Source organism: Anoplopoma fimbria, chromosome 14 (genome assembly GCF_027596085.1).
Source record: "Anoplopoma fimbria isolate UVic2021 breed Golden Eagle Sablefish chromosome 14, Afim_UVic_2022, whole genome shotgun sequence".
NCBI lineage: Eukaryota > Metazoa > Chordata > Actinopteri > Perciformes > Anoplopomatidae > Anoplopoma > Anoplopoma fimbria.
The window spans coordinates 18,146,887-18,168,581 of record NC_072462.1 but is presented as its reverse complement, the minus strand read 5'-3'; the positions used below and the strand labels follow the sequence as shown (position 1 = coordinate 18,168,581).

Below are 21,695 nucleotides of genomic sequence, written 5' to 3'. Positions count from 1 at the left end.
ATACATCATTTAGTTGATTTGTATCCATCACCGTACATGAATAACTGTATCACTGGTTATATTAAAAATAGGCTCACACAGTCCGAGAGACAAAGCTCACATCCGTCTCTGTCATGTGTTGTTGGATCAGAGTTGATTGTGTGGATGCAATATACAGAGCCTGTGCACATATTGTACATGTATGCTTTTTTTTCTTTTCTTCTTTTATTTCACAGGGGAGAGTCTCTTCAGTAGCTTCTTCCCCTTGGAAAGTAGTCCTTTCTTCTTCTTGTTTGCCAGATCTTGGTCCCGGGGGTCTCGGGGTTCCAGCGGGATGTGGGGGCCCCTCGTAGGGCTGAGGGGCCTCATGGTGCCCGGGAGGAGGGGCCGAACAATCGGGGACGGCGCTCGGACAGGTGTCGCGTCGTTGTCGACGGCGTCAGTGGTTTCTGTGGTCACCTGAGGGGAGAAGCGATGGGGAGGAGTGGAGGCATGGGGCAGCGTATTACAAGAGAAGAAACGCTTTTATACTGCAGACTAGGCCTGAAGATGTCTGCCTGTGAGGTCTTCATTAAACCGTTCCCTTAATGCAGAAGCTTTTCTGTATTGCTCAAGCAACACAGAGGACTGTACAGTAAGCAGTGTCCTGTCCTCTGTGTTCCCTGTGTATCTAAAACCTGCACTTACTGAGCACATAATGAACAAATTACCCACTGACTCATTGATGTCTTACTTGCTTGTTTTTTGCCTGATGGTACTTGTTGTGAAAAATGTCTGACTGGTTTTATCCAGTAATTCAAGTGGATTTTCTGAAAATACCTCCAGCAAGAAGGTTAGATGTTTGTAACTTTTTGTTGTTTAGCGGAAAATCTCAAATGTCTTTCTTTTAATTTCATTTGATGTAGGGTTAAGTCATGGGTCAACAAATAACTTATTTCCTTCTCTCTTGACATTGTCAATTGGAACATGCATCCCATGGCTGTCCAATTTAATGCAGATGTTAAAAAGCAAAAAAATATTCTACTATTAAAAGAAGTCAGAAGTTAGAAGAAAGAGGATTATGCAGAATTGATATTTTGCATTCTCTAACTTTAGTATCCATGAATTGAATATTATCTGGAACCATGATTATAAAATATTTATTTTTGAATATTAATCAAATGTATTTAGCTAATATAGTTATTTATGTTTATCTTGTATATTATCTACCTCAGTGTCTTTATGTTGTTTGTTTGGTGATTTATATGTTGCTGCTGTAACTACCGCAATGGAATTAATAAAGTTATCTATCTATCTATCTATCTATCTATCTATCTATCTATCTATCTATCATAGTTTCATAATTCAATTTGTGAAATTAATTCACATGAACACACACACACACACACACACACACACACACACACACACACACACACACACACACACACACACACACATTGTACATATGTAGAAGAAACACTGAGGAGGAAGCCATCAAATGTTGAGCACGACATCAGCACACCACAGAGCCGCAGAAGTCCACCATGTGTAGGCCATCAGTAGGGAACATACAGTACAGTTATATACACTACAACACCCAGGGACACAACTGTAGATACCAGGCTTCTCCTCTAATGCAGCAGCTGCACACGCAGTGATGCGATGGTAAGCATAATGCTTAAGATAAAATAGATGATAGTTTGTTTTTCGATATTATAGACTTTCAGTTTTAAAGAGTGTACATTTCTCAGACTCTGGTCCAAATTGTCAGTGATGTATCATAAAATACCGCTTTTGGGTGACAAAAATGATGCTATTTCTGTATTGTAAGGCCAATATTATAAACATTTTCACATTTCGAAATAAACATTTATATATTTGAAATTGTATCAAAACATTTCGATCTGATACATCACCGTGAAAAACAAAAGAGCACGACAGAAACACTTGACAAGTGCTTCCATAATACAAAGTGGCATTTAAAACCCTCTGCCGTGAACATGAGCTGTGTGCATTAGAGCCGCGAGTTTGGTATCTCAAGTTGTCGACTTACTGTACAAGGCAGACAGAGCCATTTATGATGTGAAATGAACAATCTTCCTCTGTTTGTTTGTTTTGTTTTGCCAAGCGGGTGAGGAAAAACAAAAAAGAAATCAGATGTGGCAGCAAAGTCACCGTCGCTTAAAGAACCCACACCACTATGAAAACTGAAAACAACAACAACAACAACACTGTCAACAACTACACCAACACACCGAACACAGAGCGCAAAAGAAGAATGTTTTTAATATCCAATTTTTTTCTTTTATTGTTCCATTGTAACAATACAGTATGGATGTATCAGTGCTGCGATTAGTTTTGTCTCTCGAGCTCAGCGCAAACATGGCGCATCCGCTGTCAACAGGGCTGAAAAATAGATTTGATGTGTGTGCAATATACATAAAGAAACAAAGCCTCTTTAAGGAAATACAGCAGTCGAATCAAGAAAGTTATTATAAAATGTATCAAGTATGAAAAAGGCATGCTTCTCTCTCTTTTTCATCTTAAAAGTTTTTCACTGTAATAACTGCTTTCAGTGTCCTTGGGTAGCCATTGTTATGTGTTGATAAAGCACTTATTATTTTACACAATAACCACATTTTGATTTTGTGTTTCAGTGCAAAGAGGTACCAAATTATGTCGTGTTTTTTTCAAGTCCTCCTTAAACCAGTGCTACATGCATAAATCACCCGCAGAGCTCCCACAGTCTATCCTCTCTCTGTCCATGTCAGGCTTTGCTTCTTCCTTTCTCTGAGACTCAGAAAGGTGTTAACACTGGATTTATTTTGTCCCCTTTTCCAAAAGGGTGGGGGTGGGGGGAGGAGGGAGAGGGGGAGGAGGGAGAGGGGGGGGGAGGCTGGGTTGTTAGTTTGTATAGAGTCACCACTGTCACCACATGGACGAACACACACAATGAACAGCACACAGACGGCAAGTGGAGGAAGCGAGAAGACGGTAAATCAAGAGAGAGGACGGAGGATGGATGAACACAGGGCCTAGCGCTGAGAGCGGCGATGATGGTGTACCCGTTTGCCCTCTGAGACGGTGGCGGCGGAGGAGTTGGCGGGGGCCGGTTGGCAGGCTCTTCCTGGGGGTAGTGGGACGGGGTATCGGTCAGATACACCTCCACGTCATCAGGCACTTCTTCCAGGAAGTTAGAGGGAACCAGACCGCGGTGGCCGTTGATCTCACCCTGTTAGACAGTAAGGAGGAGAAGAGAGGAGAAAGTTCTGTCCGAGGGGCTTACCATGATGTATTTAAAACAGTAAACACAGCATGTTGTATACTACTGTATAGGCTGTAATTTCAGTATATCCACTCAGGGATGTATTGGCACACTCTCCATTATTTTATTTCTTTTCACCAAAATCAGCATGTGAACCTAATTTATACTGTAAATCCCCTGGACTTTTTTCTCATTTAATTCATGTTTCAAAATTATTAATTTGCATATTCATCATCCTAACCGACCTTCTGATTTGTTAAATGAAAGATTGTTTGACACCAACTGTCCTTCATGTAATCAATCATTGTATGTTAAACATTTCGCATTCTTTATGGGAGTTTCAGGAGAAGATTGATGCCATTATCTGATGTCTGCACGGTGAAAACAAAGCAGTTAGTTACCTAATCATTGGATAAAGATTTTTTTTTTTAAAAGGGAAAACAGCTAGCCTTGCTCCACCTTTAGGTAAAAAATATATAATTTGCATACCAGCACCTCTAAAAATGTGAAAGTGAAAAAAAAAGACAGTTCTGTACAAAAATAAAAACAATATATAACATGTTGTTACAAAAGCAAACATGGCAAAGGGGAACTCACATAATAGAATCCGTCCTCATCAATATCTCCAAACACAGCCATGATGTCACCAGCACAGAAGGTCAACTCGGCCTATCACAAGACAGAGATGGAGAAAGGGATATACAAGGAATGCAGTCCAGGTGAAGTTGACTATGTCTTCATCTGTTATATTTGTTTATGTGATGTTATGGTCTGATACAGCGCTTCCATGGATCATTAAATATATGTGTGTTCAGTTAGGAGTCCTAAGCTGGTACTGATACCTCGACGTCAACATTAGGGGAGCTCTCTCGCGGGTCGTAGTCGTACAGAGCCACCATCCTCCTCGAGGCCTGATCTCGACGCTGGCCTCTTCTGTTCTGCTCTGGAAGCAACAACGGGTTTCATTTTAACACAAAGTATTTCAACTTCACTGACAGTGGGTAACATTGACCATCTTGACTTTGGTCATGAGAGTGAGTCAGCCTGCGTAGTACCTATCCTGTCCACAGGGGTGCTGAGCGGCAGGAAGCCCTGTTTGATGAGCTGGTCCATGGTCTCCTCGTCCTCCGCTCTGATCTCTGACACCATGTTACAGGGGATCAGCCCCATCCTGCCCCTCACTTCTCCTCTGTAAAACCCATCTGTGTCTTTATCACCGTACACCTGTCAGACAAGAGAGTAAACGAGTGATGTTTAGATCTCCCAAAACATGTGTAGTCAGGTCTTAAGGTGTTGGAGGTACAGTCAAGTCAGGAATTTACATGTTTTTTAAGATAGTTTTAATTTAAGTAGAGGGATTATACATAATAGATAAAGATATTTGTTTTAAAATAGTTAATTCATGGTAAAGGTCTTTAATTTCCTATAAATTGTTAAATTATAAATGATTTTTATGACAATAGTGCACCATTTTTCAGCTGCTACAAATATACAAATGTGTGTGTGTGTTATTTTGTGTGTGGATGAACAAAGATAAAACCAAGGCAGGTTTAATTCCAGAGAAGTCATTTTACTGACAGCTATTCTATACACATGAATATTGAAAAAAACGAACGATAGTGAATGGTAGAGTCAGTCTGAGAGAACAATATAAGAACTGAACATACATTTCTGCAGATACGGCACATTTAAATAACTATTTACGACACCCAATATTTAAGGATTATAGTGTTTCTATTTCATGGCCAAAATAAAGCAAACAACTAGCACCTTATGAAAACGAAATCAACATAAACTCCCACCCTAATGATCTGCCCCTCTTTGAAGGGCAGCTCCTCATCAGCTGCATCCGGGTTGGGGGACATGGACAGAGGATCGTAGTCAAAGAGGGCCACAAAGATCCTGAAGGAGTCCTCGGGCTCGGACTCATCGTAGTACGTGGGAGAGCGGCGGTCCCGGTCCCGGTCCCTGTAGCCATCTTAAACACATTTAAGACAAACAAGTTCCATCAGCCTGCATCACTAGAAAAGAACAACCTATAAATGTGGTCCAACACACAAAACAGGAACTTTGGAGGAGGCTTTGTTTCTTTGTGGAAGTATTTTTTTTTTTTGCCTGTGTTTGTGATGTTTGGTCACAGATTGGTGATTCAATCTACTGTTGCATACAGTATATACCACTTATATACTGAGCAAGTCCAGTATGTTTACATATCGATTTGTCTTTGTCATGCTTCAAAGGAAATCAATGAGAGGATTTTTTTTTTTTTTGACTTAATACGTCTCATTGATTTGCTGTACTGCATGACAGATTTGATTTTCCTATCTAGCCATAATTGTGCCTGTCAGCATGCAGAAGGAAATCAGTGGTCAGTCAACTATTTAAATAATTCACCGACGCACACACGCATGCACCAACAAACAGACACGCACACACATACATTACATGTACTTTCATGGTTCTGTCTATTTTTACATTTGAATATGCAGTGAGAGACAGATGAGGAGCAAGACAGACCATGATGCAATACACAGAGAACGTGATTCACGGACACGACACCAGAAACAAACAACACTCTGACATGCATGCTACAAAAAGCCTGAATAAAAAACGCACCTAAAGACAAAGATACAACTCCATGTGTCTATTTTCACTTAAAAAAACTAAATAAATGAAATTCTGAGATCTAACGCAAAATCCCAAACTTCCCACACATCGCCAACCCTTGTAGCAGCAAGAGGTATAAAGCCGAGATGGCAGAGTCGTAGTGGAAGTAATTTGTTTGAATTTGCTAGCAAAGTGTGAGACTGTTGGGCCAAAAGCTTTATTTTTGGTGCTTGGAAATACAAGCATGATGTGAAATGCACTGCTCCTGACTGAGCATATGCCAACCTACAGAAGGTTTTTAGTAATTATTTTTATGTGGCACAAGCAGAGGACAACTGCATTTCCAACAGCTGATATTTCAAACTCAAGAAACAAGAAAGCAGTGAACATGTAGTCCTTATTTAACGTCTGTCACTAATATTTCTTCTAAATGTCATGCATGAATACTCTCATTAAAAGTGTTGTAGGTGTGGTTGTACCACAAGGGGAGGGGGTTTAAGCAGGCATCTGGAGTTCAGTGCAGTGAGTGAGGCATTCTCTGAGCAGTCAATCAATCATTTATCATCTGCAACTGTGGGAAGGTTCATCCTGGACCCCAGGTATGGCTTGCCAGTGGGTCCACCATTTCAGTGCAGTGCAGTCATGCTGTTCAACTGGAAGCATAATAATATCTAGTATTATTTGAGACGGAAAAAAACAGGCACTTGCAGGTGTCCACAGCTACTTCTTGCTGTTTTTGCCAGTTGGCTGTGGCATTTTTTTTGTCGCCATGCTGTGGTGGTAGAAACAGGACTGCAGGCACATACCATGGGGAGACCTGGTGCCGCCCATGTGCCTGCGGGAAGACCACGTCCTGTGCCGAGCTACTCTGCCATAGTAAACATCCTCGGTGGTGGGGTTTGCCTCACTGCTATTCTCAAAGGTTACCTCTACAGGAAACACCAATTAGAGGGTGATGGGGTTACGATGCAAAGCTCAACATTCCCTTCCACAAAAGGTTAACTGAAGATTTGTGTTGCCCCCTAAGGCGTCTTATCTCTTAGACACAAGGTACAAAACAAATACACACAGGGAAAATGACTATGGCAAAAAGTATCATGATTGTCAAGAGTTTATCAGAGTAGATTAGCACATCAGCGTGTAGTGCAACTGTGCAAGGCAATTTAAGAAAAAAAGTGTCAGTTTGTGGCAGCATAATAATCTCTGTAAGATGTTCAGGTAGTGAAGGGCATGAGCATGGTTCATAGACACAGAGGTGATCCGGGGACACAGAGAAGCTCATGATGGTTTTTAACAGAGCGACAAACATGTCTGTTCTAAGGCATGCTAACGCTAGAGATGCTAAATAAACGAAATAAACCCCCCCTCGGCTGTCTCTATCCTCCCGCCCGTACTGACCAATGGAGGGGACCATTAGAGGTCGTCTCTGAGGCTGGGGACCGCCGTGATGGTTTCTTCTGCCCGTCTCCCGGTCGTGACGGCCTCCAGCAGTGTTGCTCTGAAATGCACATGAAGCACAGAAAACACATTCGCAAACATTAAACATTCCAGAGCTGCTGACAGACACATGACTCACAAAAACAAGTGTGTGCAAAAAAATAAAATAAAAACGCATGTCGACGTACTCGTACAAGTTGTATGTAAACAAAATCATGCAGCACTCACAGGCAGGCACACTGAAACACAGACGCATAGACACGCACTCAGACACACACAAGCCCACGGGAAATTTCAACATTCCGACATTAAGTGAATACTGATAAAAAAAACTACTGATTTAAAATATGTTCAAGGAAAATTATTGTGTCAAAGATATCAGTAGGCACTACCTTATATTACTGTGTACAACGCTAAACTGTTCACGCCCAGTCTCTCCCTGTGTCTCTCTTCAAGGTGCTTAACACATTCACACCCAGTATATCTTAGTTTCTCTCCATGAAGCTGAAACATTCAAACCCAGCTTCTTTCTCTCTGTTGCTCTCAGACTGCAGCCTCCTGGCGTCAGTGTTCTGTATTTTGAATTTGTGGCAGCAGGCTGCAGTCGTTGCAGCTCCACGTTACCTCCGATCCTACCAATAACCCCTTCTATACACCACAGGCTGCCTCTATCTACCTTGTGCAATCTCAACTCAATAAAGCGAATTTTGCTGACTAATATCACAAACATTGGGCCAGACTAGATATTACAACTTTGAAGATGTTGCTTCAGAACAGTTTCTCTTCACTGGTATGTAGAAATGCTGCCTGAAAGCATTAAAACCCAGTCTGCCTCTCTCTGTTTCTCTCCATAGTGCTGAAACCCAGTTTATTTTCTTCTCTGTTTTTATAAATTTTGAACTAAACTCAGCACACACACTAACAACACCTATTAAATGCAAGTCAAGGCAGCAGTCTCAATTGAAGTATCTGTGCCCGTGCAGTTCACTAGATAATAATAAATTTGGGTGGTTATGGCTTTTGGGGTTTAGAATAAGTGCAAAGAACTGCACCTTGGGTGTGTTGTGCGAGTTGCGTCGGCGTCCCTCTTCCAGCTGCATCTCAGAGTACAGCTCCTCCTCATCCTCTTCCATGATGTCAGACAGGTCAGAGCCCCGGCTGCTTTCGCTGTGATAATCTTCATTGTGACTATAGTGAGGCTTTTTTGCAGTCGCACACACACACAAACACAAACACACAGACGCAATTTGTTTAAGTCCACGTACATTCATACGTACGTGCACACACCAAACGCACATGGAAGGGCAAACACACGCATGTGAACACACACACACACACACACACACACACACACACACGGAGACACGGGCAAAGGAGTGTATGCATGCAACCACCCAGACATGCATGCACACACACATCCAAAAACACACACACACACACATAAGAGGTTGTTGTCCATTTAAAAAAACACATCGGGACCAAATAAGGTAAAAGATTCATCGCTGTTCTTACCGGCCTCCCGAGCTCAGAGCCTCTGAGGAACTCGTCCACAGAGGGTCCTCTCCGACGGCCGCGTGCGAACCCTTCTTCGTCTTCATCTTCCTCATCGGAGTGATGCTGGTGAAATGAATGACCCTGCTCTTCGTATCTGCCCTGCCTCCTGTCCGCCTGAAAACATGCATGGAAAATGAGGTAAGCAACATAGACAGGGGCATACCAGTGGTACTTGATCTTTACTAGTTTGACGGATCAATACGCTCTTTTTTTATGGTGGAAATATACTGACAGTCATAGAAAGACAAATATTATTTTAGTAAAAAATCAATAGATTGCTGTATTCCATTCATTTCTAACTCGTTTAAAGTTATTTTTTGAATTATAGTTATAAATTCACTGTTTATTGTCATGCTGCAGGTTTCCTTTTCTTTTTGGACTTTGTAATGCCATTTATATGAATGGATTAAGCGTTTCCATTTTTATCAGACCTTGCCACTTTCCGCTGCCACCCTCTGCGCTGCTTCTCGGGCGATGGCTTTGGCCACAGTGTCCGGGATGAGCGTGCCTCGGGGCTGAGGAAGAATCCTCTGTGGGGAGGGGGAACGTGGATTGGCAGAGGGAGGGGCCTCGAGGTTGTGGCTTTGCATGGGCACAGGAGGCTGGGAACCGGGAGAGCGCGACGGGTCCCAGCCGGGCTGGCCCGGTGGAAAGGCTCCCCCGTGGTGGGCTGCGTGCTCTTTGGCATCCAGGTCTCTGGCACATACTGGTCTCTGAGGTATAGGGTGGTGATGGGGGTGGGGTAGCAGAGGCAGTTGGTGCTGGGGCCTGGGACCTTGGTGCGGAGGGTGAGGCTGAAGGTGTAAGGGCTGGGGCTGAGGATGTTGGGGTCGGTGCTGGGGTTGCTGGGGTTGCTGGGGACCGCCTGGGTGGGGGAGTCTGGGATGGGGTTGAGGGTGAGGAGGATGGGGATGGGGATGGGGATGGGGTGGGGGTGGTTGTCCGTGTGCCTGGGGCAGAGCAGGAAGTTGGGGCGGGGCGTGAGGAAGGTGAGGGGATTGGAGGTGGGGCAGAGCGTGGGGGTGTGGCGGGGGGCCTGCGTGGGGGTGCATCGGCGGGGGCAGGGGGATTGCAAGTAGAGGCACGAGGAGGTTGTTTGGAATGACGGCGACTTGGGAGTCCTGGGATTCTCCCTGCACTGACAGCGTCCGCACGATGACTTCCCGGGCCTCCAGGCACTGAATCCTCGTCAGCTCCACAGTCACATAGTCTGCCATCGGGAACAACACTTCAGCTATCTGGATTTAAAAAAAAGAAATATACATTTTAACATCAACAGAACCGGCACGATCATTTGTAACAGCTGAAACAACTTTTTTCTTCTGCGGAATCACAAGATTCCAAAACTAAGATACGAAAATGGTTAATATTCTCTTTGTTCTGAACAAAACTCCTTCAGAATGAATCAATTTTGATATTATTATATAAAGTACATGATAAGGCAGGAAACAGCCTTATTAAACATAGTGTGTTGATTCACTTTGGAAGTCACCAGAGGGAGTGAGAGCTCTTTTCCAGGATGTTCACAGGGCCGAGATTGAGAGTCTTGCACTGAACATGAATCACAGGTAGATGGCACCACTGTGTGTGCTCAGGCCACTGATGACATAATGCTAAACTCAGCATCAGATTCGATTACCACCCCATCTGTGATGCATGTTCTCATGTTTCAACTTGATTAAATATGATTAAAACAACTCAATCAGTGTTTAACTGTATGTGTGTACAGCATGTAGGCCTTTGAAATATGGATCCCATATGCTTGGGAATTCTCCGCAAGCCGGTCCCTCGGTGCAATGCATGTAACAGTACGAAGTCGCTTATTTTTCCTGGTATTATTATCGATGCGTTTAACCCAAGATGAGCTCCTCACCTTCACTCACCATGCCTGTTAACAGAGGATATAGTCTTGGTGGGTAACACTTGCTAACTCACCCTCTGTCCTTTAGTGCAGACTGCGTAGCCAACGACGTTTGCCCCATTAGATGTGCCTGTGGGAGAGAGGATGGGGGGCTTCCAGCGGACCTGTAGGACCCCCGGAGCCTGTCCACAGAGCACCTGTACATCAAGGGGAGGCTGGGGAGGGCCTGGGAGGTGAGGGGGAAAAAGAGTTTAAAAGTTGTGTAATCATTCACTGTTTTATTTTCACATATATAAACAAGAGGGAAAGGGTGTGAAGCATTCATCAAATGCACAAATTGGTGCACAGACAACCATGCACAGAAATGAAAAGGGGTGAGGTGGGGGTGAGGATTCAAGACACCACAAACAGGGTTGATTTATAATTTGACTTCCATATTCATATTTGTGAAAGAATTACACAACACATAATTTTTACTTTGTAGACATGCTCAGTTCATGTGAATACTTGTGATAATGTGACATTACTAGTGAGGGTCATTCACAATTTGTTGTGTGCTGTGTTTATGAAATGTGACTATTAATATTACTATAATGAAGTTATAATGGCAGTACACTAACATTGTCCAACATACGATACTCTCAAACCAAACTGAGCTGTGAAATGAAATAATTTTAGTGCAGCAGTATTTTTGCGAAATCAAATATGAACAATTCAGTGTGTATTCCTCTGTCCTAGTGCTGTACCATAACCTTATTCTACGATTAATGAGAGGAGAAACAATGAAGGTAAAATCAAACAATGTGGGCCTCTGGGCCTCCTGAGAGAAGCGCTGTGGTCTCCGCATGCAGGACACAATCCAGAGAGACTAACTACAGCCTATTCTTTGTCTTCCACTCTCCTGGATCACTGGATAAAAACATGCACAACTGCATTCAAGCAGAGGCAAATGCACACTCATACAAAATGGTAATTTGAGTGAGCAGTGGATGGGCACTGCTTTGTATAGTGCTGGTTACTACAGGCGAGGCTATAGGCTGAGGATATGACTCATCAGAATAATAAATGATCATATCGGGTGATGAGAGGCTGACCTCCAATCAGTGATATACTCAGTGCAGTGAGCAAACTTCGGCAAAATTGAATTTGGTTTCCTAAAAAAAAAGTATGTATTTTAATTGAAATAGATACATAAATGACAAAATTGTTTGTAGATGAAAAATCCATTTTGCCCAAATCTCTTAATTTGAACAATATGTCATATTTATTCTCAGTTCCATGACCATAAGCCTCTTCCGAGCACTAATGTCATCTCTGCCCATTGGTTTGCAAAAGAGTGAAAATTATTTGGGAAACCCAGCCCAGGGCTGATGTTTCATTCTGACCTGTTCTGCAATATGGTGTTGGACCTAGACAAAATACAATACACAACAACGGCAAGGTAAGGCAAAGATGTACTGTACTCTTCTACAGCACAGTACAATAACCTTTAGATTGTTATGGCATTATGTCACATATTTGAGCTGGCATTACAGTTAATTGACATAAACAGAGCAGTAGCAGTCTGTCATCTCCATCTGTCTCCAAGCTTGTTTAAAACATGAAGAAAAAAAAAAAAGCAATCGTCTGCTATGGAGCTATGCATATATTATTGATACTGTATCTCTATGTATAGAAATTAGCTTTGCTGACCTGCAGCCTGAGTGCAGAACTCCACACCGGCTTCCTTCCTCTCTCTCTGCTCCAGCGGCAGTTGCCATGGCACCTGGTGCGGCTGTGCCAGCACCGTCACTTTGTAAACTGTCAGGGGCTTCAGGTTGATGAAGCGTAGTCTATACCTTCCTGGCTTTACCACCGCATGCTCTGCCCCATCCAAAAACACCGTGTGACCATAGTTACTGTTGCTAGGCAACCAGGAGAGCTCGGCAGTGTCGCGCTGGATGTCGTCCACCCGGAGGCCGCACGGCGCGACCACCACGTTGGCCCCCACCAGCAAGGTGCAGCGCAGCTCGTCTGACAGGCCCCGGTCCGTGATGCTCTGCACCGACACGCGGTGAACGCAGCCGTCCAGGTCCAGCTTCTCCAGCAGACACTTGGTCCGGCCGCCGTACGCCACACTGGCACGAAGCTCCCCGTCTATTAACACGTTGTAGCCGGAGATGTTCCCCCAGCCCAAAGGCACTAGTGGAGGCTCCCAGGCCACGATGACGCTCCGTGCCAGCTGCTTGATCAAGTTGATCTTTCGGGGATAAGGCACGACGTCTTCAGCCAGGTCATCAGGGTCCAGGGGCCCCCCTGTCCCATTGCTACAGGGAACCAAGGCGTTAGATAAGCCCGTGAGGCCGTCCTGGGAGGCACCTCCATCCACCCCCATCAAGGCCAGGGGCATGTGGTCCAGAGGGCCCAGGTCGTCTCCTCCATCCCCCGACTCGATCGCTAGTTTTTCCTTGTCTTGGACAAATTCCACGAAGTTGGAGGGAACGAGTCCTCGCTGGCCATCGAGCAGCTCCCCTGTGACACAGAAAGACATAGACAGGAAGTTGTAGGAGATGAATAACTCAACAAAGTGACATATTCTTCCTGTTCATGGTGATGAATAAAAAGGCCTGAAAAATCTACCCTAGCAAGATGGTCCCTCTGTGATGCCTCATGCTAATGTTAAAATTAGGCTCACTAACGGCTCCATACAAGACAAAGACACAAGAAGAGCTGTAACTTGAATACACTTAATCATCAGTAAGGTTTATTTTCCTTGTTCTGGTGGGAGTCAGTGAGTGAGAGGTGGGAGATATGTAAACATATACTATGTGCTATTCCCAGAGATGTAAGATTAACTGCTGCTTTGATGCTAAACACAGAACTCAGAAAACATTTAAACATTTCGAAGAACATGAACTTTAGTTCACTGCTTTTGAACATTTTTTGAACACCCCTGAGCATGTAGATGCTGCGGTCAATGCAGAAGAAAAAAAAACAGCTTAGATTTACACTGTTCTTTTTTTCCCAAAGGGAAGACGTTTCTCCTAAGAAAAGCTCTCTATCATCTTGTCCTTCAATCCCTTTCTCCACAGAGGCCTGGGAGACCTTAAGACCATCTGTGTGTGTCTTGTGTATTTATGTGCGAACGAGTGTGTGTCTTGTTTGTGTGTGCTGATGATTAAGCCGAGCCCTGCTGGATTAGTCATCAAGCTAAAGGGAACCAAGGTCCCATCTTGACAACAGCTTGGTCTGAGGCCCGAGTCTCCCTCCTGTGTGGTAAATACAAGGCTCCTCCATGATGGCGTGCAATTTCACTGCCCACAGCTAATGAATCACTACAGCTGAGTACTACTGTGTCTGTAGCGGGCCGCGCTGTCGACAGGATGCTAGTCATGGCGATTAGGAATGCCTCTGATGGAGAAGCCTTCATAATTGTTAAGAGATTAGACAGAGTCACTTCAATCACCAGTTACAAAAACCTGTACAGTATGTGTTCTTGGTGACACTGACACAGAGCATACTTACATAAAGGTTTAGGGCAAATTAACCTAATCACCTGGTGGGAAAACTATTGAAGCCGAACTGAATGTGCATCAGACTAAATTAAAACTGAAAAATGATTTGATACCTCTATGAACACCATGGCAACATGAGCCAAATGCAGTTTGACTGCACTGACTAAGAGGAGTTCAAGTCACAAGATTAAAATAATCAGTGTGACATCTACAGTATGAAGGGGACAAATACTGCTGCTGTCATGAAACTTAAGAAGATCAACAGTGTTTACAGTGATGATTGCCTCAGCATTATAGTCCTTTTACATTAAGGTTTGATCATGATGGTTTGTCATGTCTCACACACTGAGGACAAAGTCAACAAGATATACTTTAGAGTGACAAGTGGGGGAACAAAATAGGTCATGTACGTGTGTATATATTTATATATATATGCACACACAATGGACAGAAGAGAATCCGGCATGGTCATTTTAAAAGGATGTTGACTGTAACAAATTCCCTGGGGATAGCTGTGAGCTGACACACACAGATCTTGGCATTTTGTCTCATTGTGAGATAATCAATATGCGATGATGCACACGCTTGTTGTGACTGTCGAGCAGTCTCTGCTGCAGCAGCAGACAGGGACTCAGGCAAAACCACACACTGCTGCACTGTAATCTTTGGTATATAGAGTGCAATTTAATAGATAATTATGTTGTTTTTTTTAAATTATTTTCCATGTTATCTTTAAGCCTTGTTTTACTTCTCACCTTGATAGAAGCCGTCATCATCCATGTTTCCGTACACATACAGATACTTCCCAGCCACAAGGGGGAGTTCTGCTTCGGGATGCTCGTTTGGTCCATCGTAAGGGTTATAACTGAAAAGAGCCGTTCCCTTTTTTATTAGTTTCCACAAGAGTAGCTTTTTAACATTCACATTTGTAAATAAAGAAGCAGTTAGTGAGTAAACTTGAAAAAAATGTGCAAGATAATCAACCGATTCCTGAAGCTAATTCACCTGTATCGGGCAGTGCAAAGGCGGACCTGGCCTGTGTAGCGAGGCTTGGACCTGGGTGATGGGCTCGCCTCATCCTCCATCTATAGATTGACCACATAACCAACATTAACGTCATATTCTATATGCATACTATTTATAATTAAGATTCAACGTGAGAGTAAGCAAAGTAAGCCACTCACTTTAAAAACAATCTTTAAGACATGATAAGCTTTGATCAGCATTGATGTGATAGTGACACATCAATTCATCAGACCCACCTCTGAGGGAGTCCTCTGTCGAGGGTTGCAGAGGCGGTCCGTTGTCAAGGTGCTGGATTTGACGGACAGCGGTTCTGGTCCTTTTCTGTCTCCAGTCTGTGGTGTGCAGGGCGAGAACCGGGAGATCAGTAGAGGCGTGTTTGCCGCGCTCTCATCGCCTGGGAGACATTGATTTCCATAGCAAATAAAGAGCAACTGTCATTCCTTCTGCATCCATTTGCTGCTCACTGTACAGCTATTGATCTCCCGCTGAAGCGAGTGTACAGCAAAACACTCTTCATGGCAAAGGCTGTTCCACTCCGATCAACACCTCACATCTGCAATGCATTCATCCTTAAATATCACTGATGTCCTCTTGAGGGGGGGGGGGATACAAACTTGAAAAACACAGGAAATTCAAAATAGGAAACTGCAGTCCTATTTTGAGTGTGAACAGCTGAATTCCTTGAGGAAATTAAAGTCAGTCAACAACATGGGTCCATGGTATCAGTGGGTTCTGGTGGTTTGTGAGTGAGTAATATTATGCATTAGCCCCGAAAGCATCAGAGAGTGCCCTCCTCTGTTTCAAGTGAAGAGAAAGATAAAACAGGATTTCCAGCACTTCAAAGACCTCTGGTCTGTGCCAGACTGTATAAATCTACATCGTTGATATGGCTCTATCTGCTGCCTCTGCAGGTTGCACTATGTGTCGTTAGAATACTAATGTGTTAAACCACATTCATGTCATATATCAGGCCTGTGATCAATTAGGGTAGATATTGATCATGAATGAGCAGTGCCGCCATTAATGGTGTCCACCTATGGTCAGGAGTGAACTGATCCAGCTGTTACGGGAGTCTTCTGGGGATTAGATCACTCCGACTTTCATTTCATTTTGATCATAGGCCTTTTGATCACATGTTGTTTGGTGAGTGCTTTTATCTAGAGTGCAGTCATTCTTTTTTTTTTAGAATAGGTGGACCTCACTGGTAATGGAACATTGAACACTGGTAGTCTAAGTAGCATGTACTACACAGATTGAGCATTGCACTTGTAACACTGTCAGACTCACGACGGACCGTTCAAAATCATGGCGTCTACATCAGTCAAAAATGTATATGTAAATGTGAAGTTTTGCTATGAGTTGAGAGCACTGACCCACCTGTCTCCGTCTGGGCTCCAAATCCAAAGATGTCTTGTGAGAGTTTCTTCTCCGATGAGAGAGGGATCTGGGATTTGGAGGCAGGACTAATTTTAAGGATGTCCCCAGTATCTGATTGCAAACGGAAATTCAGCAGCTCGTTGGACAGCTGGTGGAAGTGTTCACTCTGTGACCTGCATTTCTGCTCCAGGTCACGAACTTTGACCTTTGGAAGACAACGAAGAGAGCAGAAGGGGTTGGTAATGGCCGAGAGGAGGGAGAGAAAGAGCAGGAGGTAAAGAGTGATACAAACACACACAAAGCATGGAGTGTTTTTCATCACATGTAATGTTCAGATATGAATTCTCTGAAGAACAGCCAACGTTTCATCTATTTATGCTGATCAAAAAATGAACCAATTATAAAAGGATCCCTAAAGAGCCATTTTTCAGCATGTAGCAGCATGTTATGTTAGAACCACTGTAGTCTAATCACAGCACATGGAAGTGTAGAGCCATCTGCAATGCTGCAGCTGCTGATACATAACACTGTTAAACTCTGATAAGGAAGCCTGAGCACTGCAAGTAGTTAAGAGGATTATAACACTTACAGTATAGACATTAAAGATGTCATATCATAAATATATCAGAGGAAGTAAAGGGAGATAGATGGGGTGTACAGCGAATACAGTAATACTCAATATCATTCAGTGCACAAATGGATTCTCATTTTGCACAATGTAAGGTTTTCATTTATTTTTTTAAGTTTTAAGGATTTGCTGAAAACTCACACATGAAACTAATCAGGGAGGAAAGTAAATACCTGGAACATTCTGTCCTTATTGTTCTGTTTAGACAAAAAAAAGGGAGACAGAAAAAAGTAAAGAAAGAAGAAAAATTAAAAGAAAAAACACAATGATGATTGAACCCAAAAACTAATAAATGTCAATGCAATCGGTGCAAAAGAGGAAAAGAAAAAATGCAAAACAATAATATATTTATCAGTTCAGATAATGAAGAAAAAAAAAAAGCTACTTGAAAGAAAGTAAAAGGAACTAAAAAGAAAGTTTGTCAATCTGAAAAAGCCGAGCACAGGAGTGTGGAATCAGGGGTTTGTTTCTGTGTTTGTCCTCACAGACAGTGGGGCAATGTTTTCCCTCCTGCTGAAGTGTGTATTTGCCCATTAGTGTAGAGAAACAGGCATGTGACAGAGACTAGCAATTGATTCAAGGGATTTCACAAGAACAGAAGTAACTCAGCGACAGTGGAGCTTCCATCTCTCCAACCAAACTCTTGATGTTTGTCTCAGCCAAACTCAGGCTGCTTGCTAAGTAAAATCGTATTACAGTGCCTCAGATGGATAATACCATGACCTTACTTGAAGTAAGTCTGCACCCAACTGTCGTGACAAAAAGGATTTAGAGTGAAATGAGAAAATGATTTTGAGTAGATGAGCCGGTGACAAGCATCTTAGAGACTGATGAAACACAGCAGGTCAGTGATTTGATCATAGGGACATTTAGTATTCAAGGTCAGCCTAGTTGCTGAATTAACTGGAGTCTGCAACTATTGCGACAGTTTGGAGGGAAATTTTATACAGCAAAAGTGCAGAAAACCTACAGGAATCCACAAAGGACTAGGGAGGAATATAGCTGCAAACAAAGAAGCTGAGCTACGGTTTGTTTTAGATTCTCTGAGGTATGAGTCACAAACTGGTGTTGAGTATTGAATAACCTACATGGTATAACAGTATTTGTTCACAACTACTTATAGGCAGGAAGAGGCCCGTTTACCACAAATTTTAAAGACATAATTTATGCCAGAACCCTGTTTCAGGGCAGCACCCCTGACGAGGCCACCTACACTATGCTCAAATTCACAACCAATAACGTTTTCTTGAGGAAATTGCATTAAAAAAGGATCCAGAAACATGACAGAGTTATCCACAAAGCCAACCCTGGTTTTTCCTCATCATGCTTAACATAAAAGAGCCTACAACACACAGGCGTTTTCACTTATTTGGCCTGATTAGACCTCTTCTCTAGGCTGTGTGGACATGTGTAGATTGATTCTCTTTAAAGTCTTGCTCGTGCACCTGTTCATACTTTTATCATCCTTGTGAGTAGAAAAATTTAGATTTTAGACACTTCTGCATCGTCATCATGATCTTGCATTCTTACTGACAGGTGTAGTGTCCCTTGAAAGTCATTTTTTCATCTTTAAACTGCAAACTTGATGGTTGCTTTCTAGAAATCTATTTTAAATCAAAGAAACGTTGTTTCAAAAATCCTGAAAAACAACAGAAAGCTTGAGAGCAATGTTAACAAAGGGGGGCAGGGCTAAACAAACACTAACATTTTATTCAATTCTTAAGATTATTAAAGAATTTTAATTTCATCTTTAACACTAAAAGGAAATGAATTGTTATTAATATAGTACCCCTCCTCCACATCTGTCTAATACAATGACAAACATCATTTTTTTCCTTATATCATCAGCTTTAAACAGATCTAAACTATATTATACATTATATTTCAGAGAGGTAACACTGAGGTAGAGCTGTACCTCTAACAGGTGCCCTGCCCTCCTCGTGCTGTTGGTCAGCGTGAAACCTAGCTTGCAGTGATCACGCAGAGACACACAGTGGCAGCTGACACTGTGATCATAGTCCGTGAGGTAGAATAGACAGCACACAGCTGACATACTGTCAACCCAATACACTGGTTGATCACAGTACTGGTACTTGAGGAGGTGCCTACTCCTGATGGCTCTGATGAGCAGTAACAGATTTATTTTAGTGTACAAGAAGTGGCTGGTAGCAAAAGTAAAAGAACAGTTTTCAACATTAAAAACCTTTTTACGTTGTTATATAAATTACTTAGCATCTGCTTAGTGTCTGTTGGTTTCTCTTTGAAAAGATGCCAATGCAAATACAAAACCATAAGGGGGTACATGCAACCGAATAAACCTGACAGATTATTCAGCTGTTTTAAGGTGTATCAAAAAAGGCTGCACGGTCTAATCCAGCAGGTACTTTGAGTATATTTACATATCAGTCATTAGAATAAGAATGGGCTTTTTAGCTTTTTGTTTTATCTTTTTATGTTGTGTAAACAATTTATTGAAAATAATGCTGCAACAGGATAAAGATATGACAAATTCATTCTTTAAAGCTACATATTTGTTAATTTAACAATTGAAAATGTAGGCTCCACAATGTTGATTCACAGGGTGATTGAATGTCTTCAAGGCATGATGAGGTCAAAATTCAAGTTAAACAGTAAGACAGATAATTCAAAATCTTAGACATTTTGAGGGTTTCAGGTATATCAAAAGCCCTTATAATTTAATTCCATGTGTCCCTTTTGGTATTTGCAGTTCTATCTAATCGGTTTCTAAGCAGAGAAAAAATATATCCAAATATTAAAAAGGTACCAGACTGAATACAAGGCCTAGAAAACAAGGTTTGCACACTGAAAGATGTTCACAAGGCGTTTAAATTTATCTACAACCAGAAAGGCAACATTTATAACAAAGCGCTCATCATCACACGATCAAACGATATGGAAGGTGTTGTAAGCTGAAACTGCATTTCGGATAAAAATCTGCTGATTTTTTACTTTATCTGGCAGGTTTCTGAGGTCTTTATTTTCTCTGATACAGTAGCAGCGATTCAATGACAGGGATTCAGCACAAACTGACAACTGACACATCAATTACTGCACATGGAGCTTCAGGTCGTCACTGCTCTTATCGCAAAAATCCATCCCAAAGGAGCGTTATGTCGAAAGTATAAAACAGATAAGCTTTCAATGACCATTTTTGCACTTTTGCCGTCATCCATATGGCCATACCTTTTGCAGTTGATTGATCTCCTTCTGCTTGGTGTGAAGGGCCACCAAGGCTTGCTCATGCTCTATCTGCAGCTGCTGCTTCAGCTCTACAGCCTTGTGCATATGCTGGAGAAACAGAGAGAGGATATGGTTATGTTGGAGGATGTCATGTAATATAGATGATTATTGACAGTATACATTTTCAGCTAGAAAGTTGTACATTTTTGCAACCTAAGGCACTCAAGAGTTGAGTTCACTGTGGAAGTAAAGAGTGTTATACAGTATGAGCTTTTCACATAATGCGTATCAGATGCAACCCACTGTATACTCCGAAGTGACTCAGACAAAGCTGTCACGGATGGTCACCCACGCTGATCCTAAATCTACCCTTTCCCAAATTAGCCGAGTCACAACCATAGAGTATATCTATCCGCGGAGTCACGACCAGCTGCCACATCTTACAGAAACAAGAGTTAAGGCCATAAGATGTTTCTGCGAGCTTAAGAAGAAAAGACAGCTTAAAAAAAGCTCTGACATTCATCATTTTCTCTCTGTGTTCTCTCTCCCTTGAAAAAAAGAAAAGCCTCTTTACCTCCCGGAGTGGCTTCGAGGTGTCCCGAGCAGGCAGCTACTGCTTTGCATAATCAGGGAGAAAGTTCTAAGCTGCAGAGGACTGGGCTGGCTGAGAGGCTGTCACTGGAGCCTTAGTGAAAAGTACTTTTTATAACTCTTGGATATTCACGGTAGGCTTGATATCTCACCTACATTTTAAGCAAACACTCTGAGATGTCATGTTAAACCAGAGACAGACATTGATTTTACACCAACAACCGCAAGTCTGCAGCTCCAGCCCTTAAGGCTGCTGCCAACCTTTCTTATTTCGGTTTGTGGCCTTTTAGCATGACCCTGATGAAACACGTCGGTCTATAAAGTTGTTCTATATATATACTACATGTGTTGCTAGAGTTATGACCTCTTTGGACTTTTTCCCTTCTCCGTGCACCTTGGAAGTAGGCGAAGTTTTGGTAGGAACCCCAACTCTGCTACAACACTACAGACAAATATTGTTCAAATAGTGATGTTCACTTTTTAGCAGAACCGGAGACCTGAAATCTGAGATTTGGGCTTGAATCATACTTAAAGGGGAGCTCCACCCATTTCACACATTGAAAAGTATTTACGGGTCTTGTGGAGTACTACTGTATGTGAGCAAAAAAGTTAAAGAAAGGCTTTTCTGGTCCCAGAAGGAGCTGCGCTAAATCTGATGAATGGTCTTAAGTGATGTCACTTGAGGCAACATCT

At 42.5% G+C, this 21,695-nt stretch overlaps 1 protein-coding gene across 1 annotated transcript; it reads right to left on the bottom strand.

Annotated features, from left to right (window-relative positions):
- Nucleotides 1-204: 204 nt before the first annotated feature.
- LOC129102450 (RIMS-binding protein 2-like) lies at nucleotides 205-20,519 on the bottom strand. Its single transcript, XM_054612612.1, is given in 19 exon segments — nucleotides 205-438; nucleotides 3,027-3,059; nucleotides 3,062-3,193; nucleotides 3,824-3,895; nucleotides 4,069-4,190; nucleotides 4,282-4,450; nucleotides 5,029-5,204; nucleotides 7,232-7,331; nucleotides 8,323-8,469; nucleotides 8,783-8,938; nucleotides 9,256-10,062; nucleotides 10,760-10,911; nucleotides 12,071-12,094; nucleotides 12,378-13,196; nucleotides 14,935-15,044; nucleotides 15,185-15,264; nucleotides 15,442-15,599; nucleotides 16,583-16,787; nucleotides 20,415-20,519. Coding segments are annotated over 19 exon segments (3,798 nt in total). The 5' UTR covers nucleotides 20,517-20,519.
- Nucleotides 20,520-21,695: the final 1,176 nt, after the last annotated feature.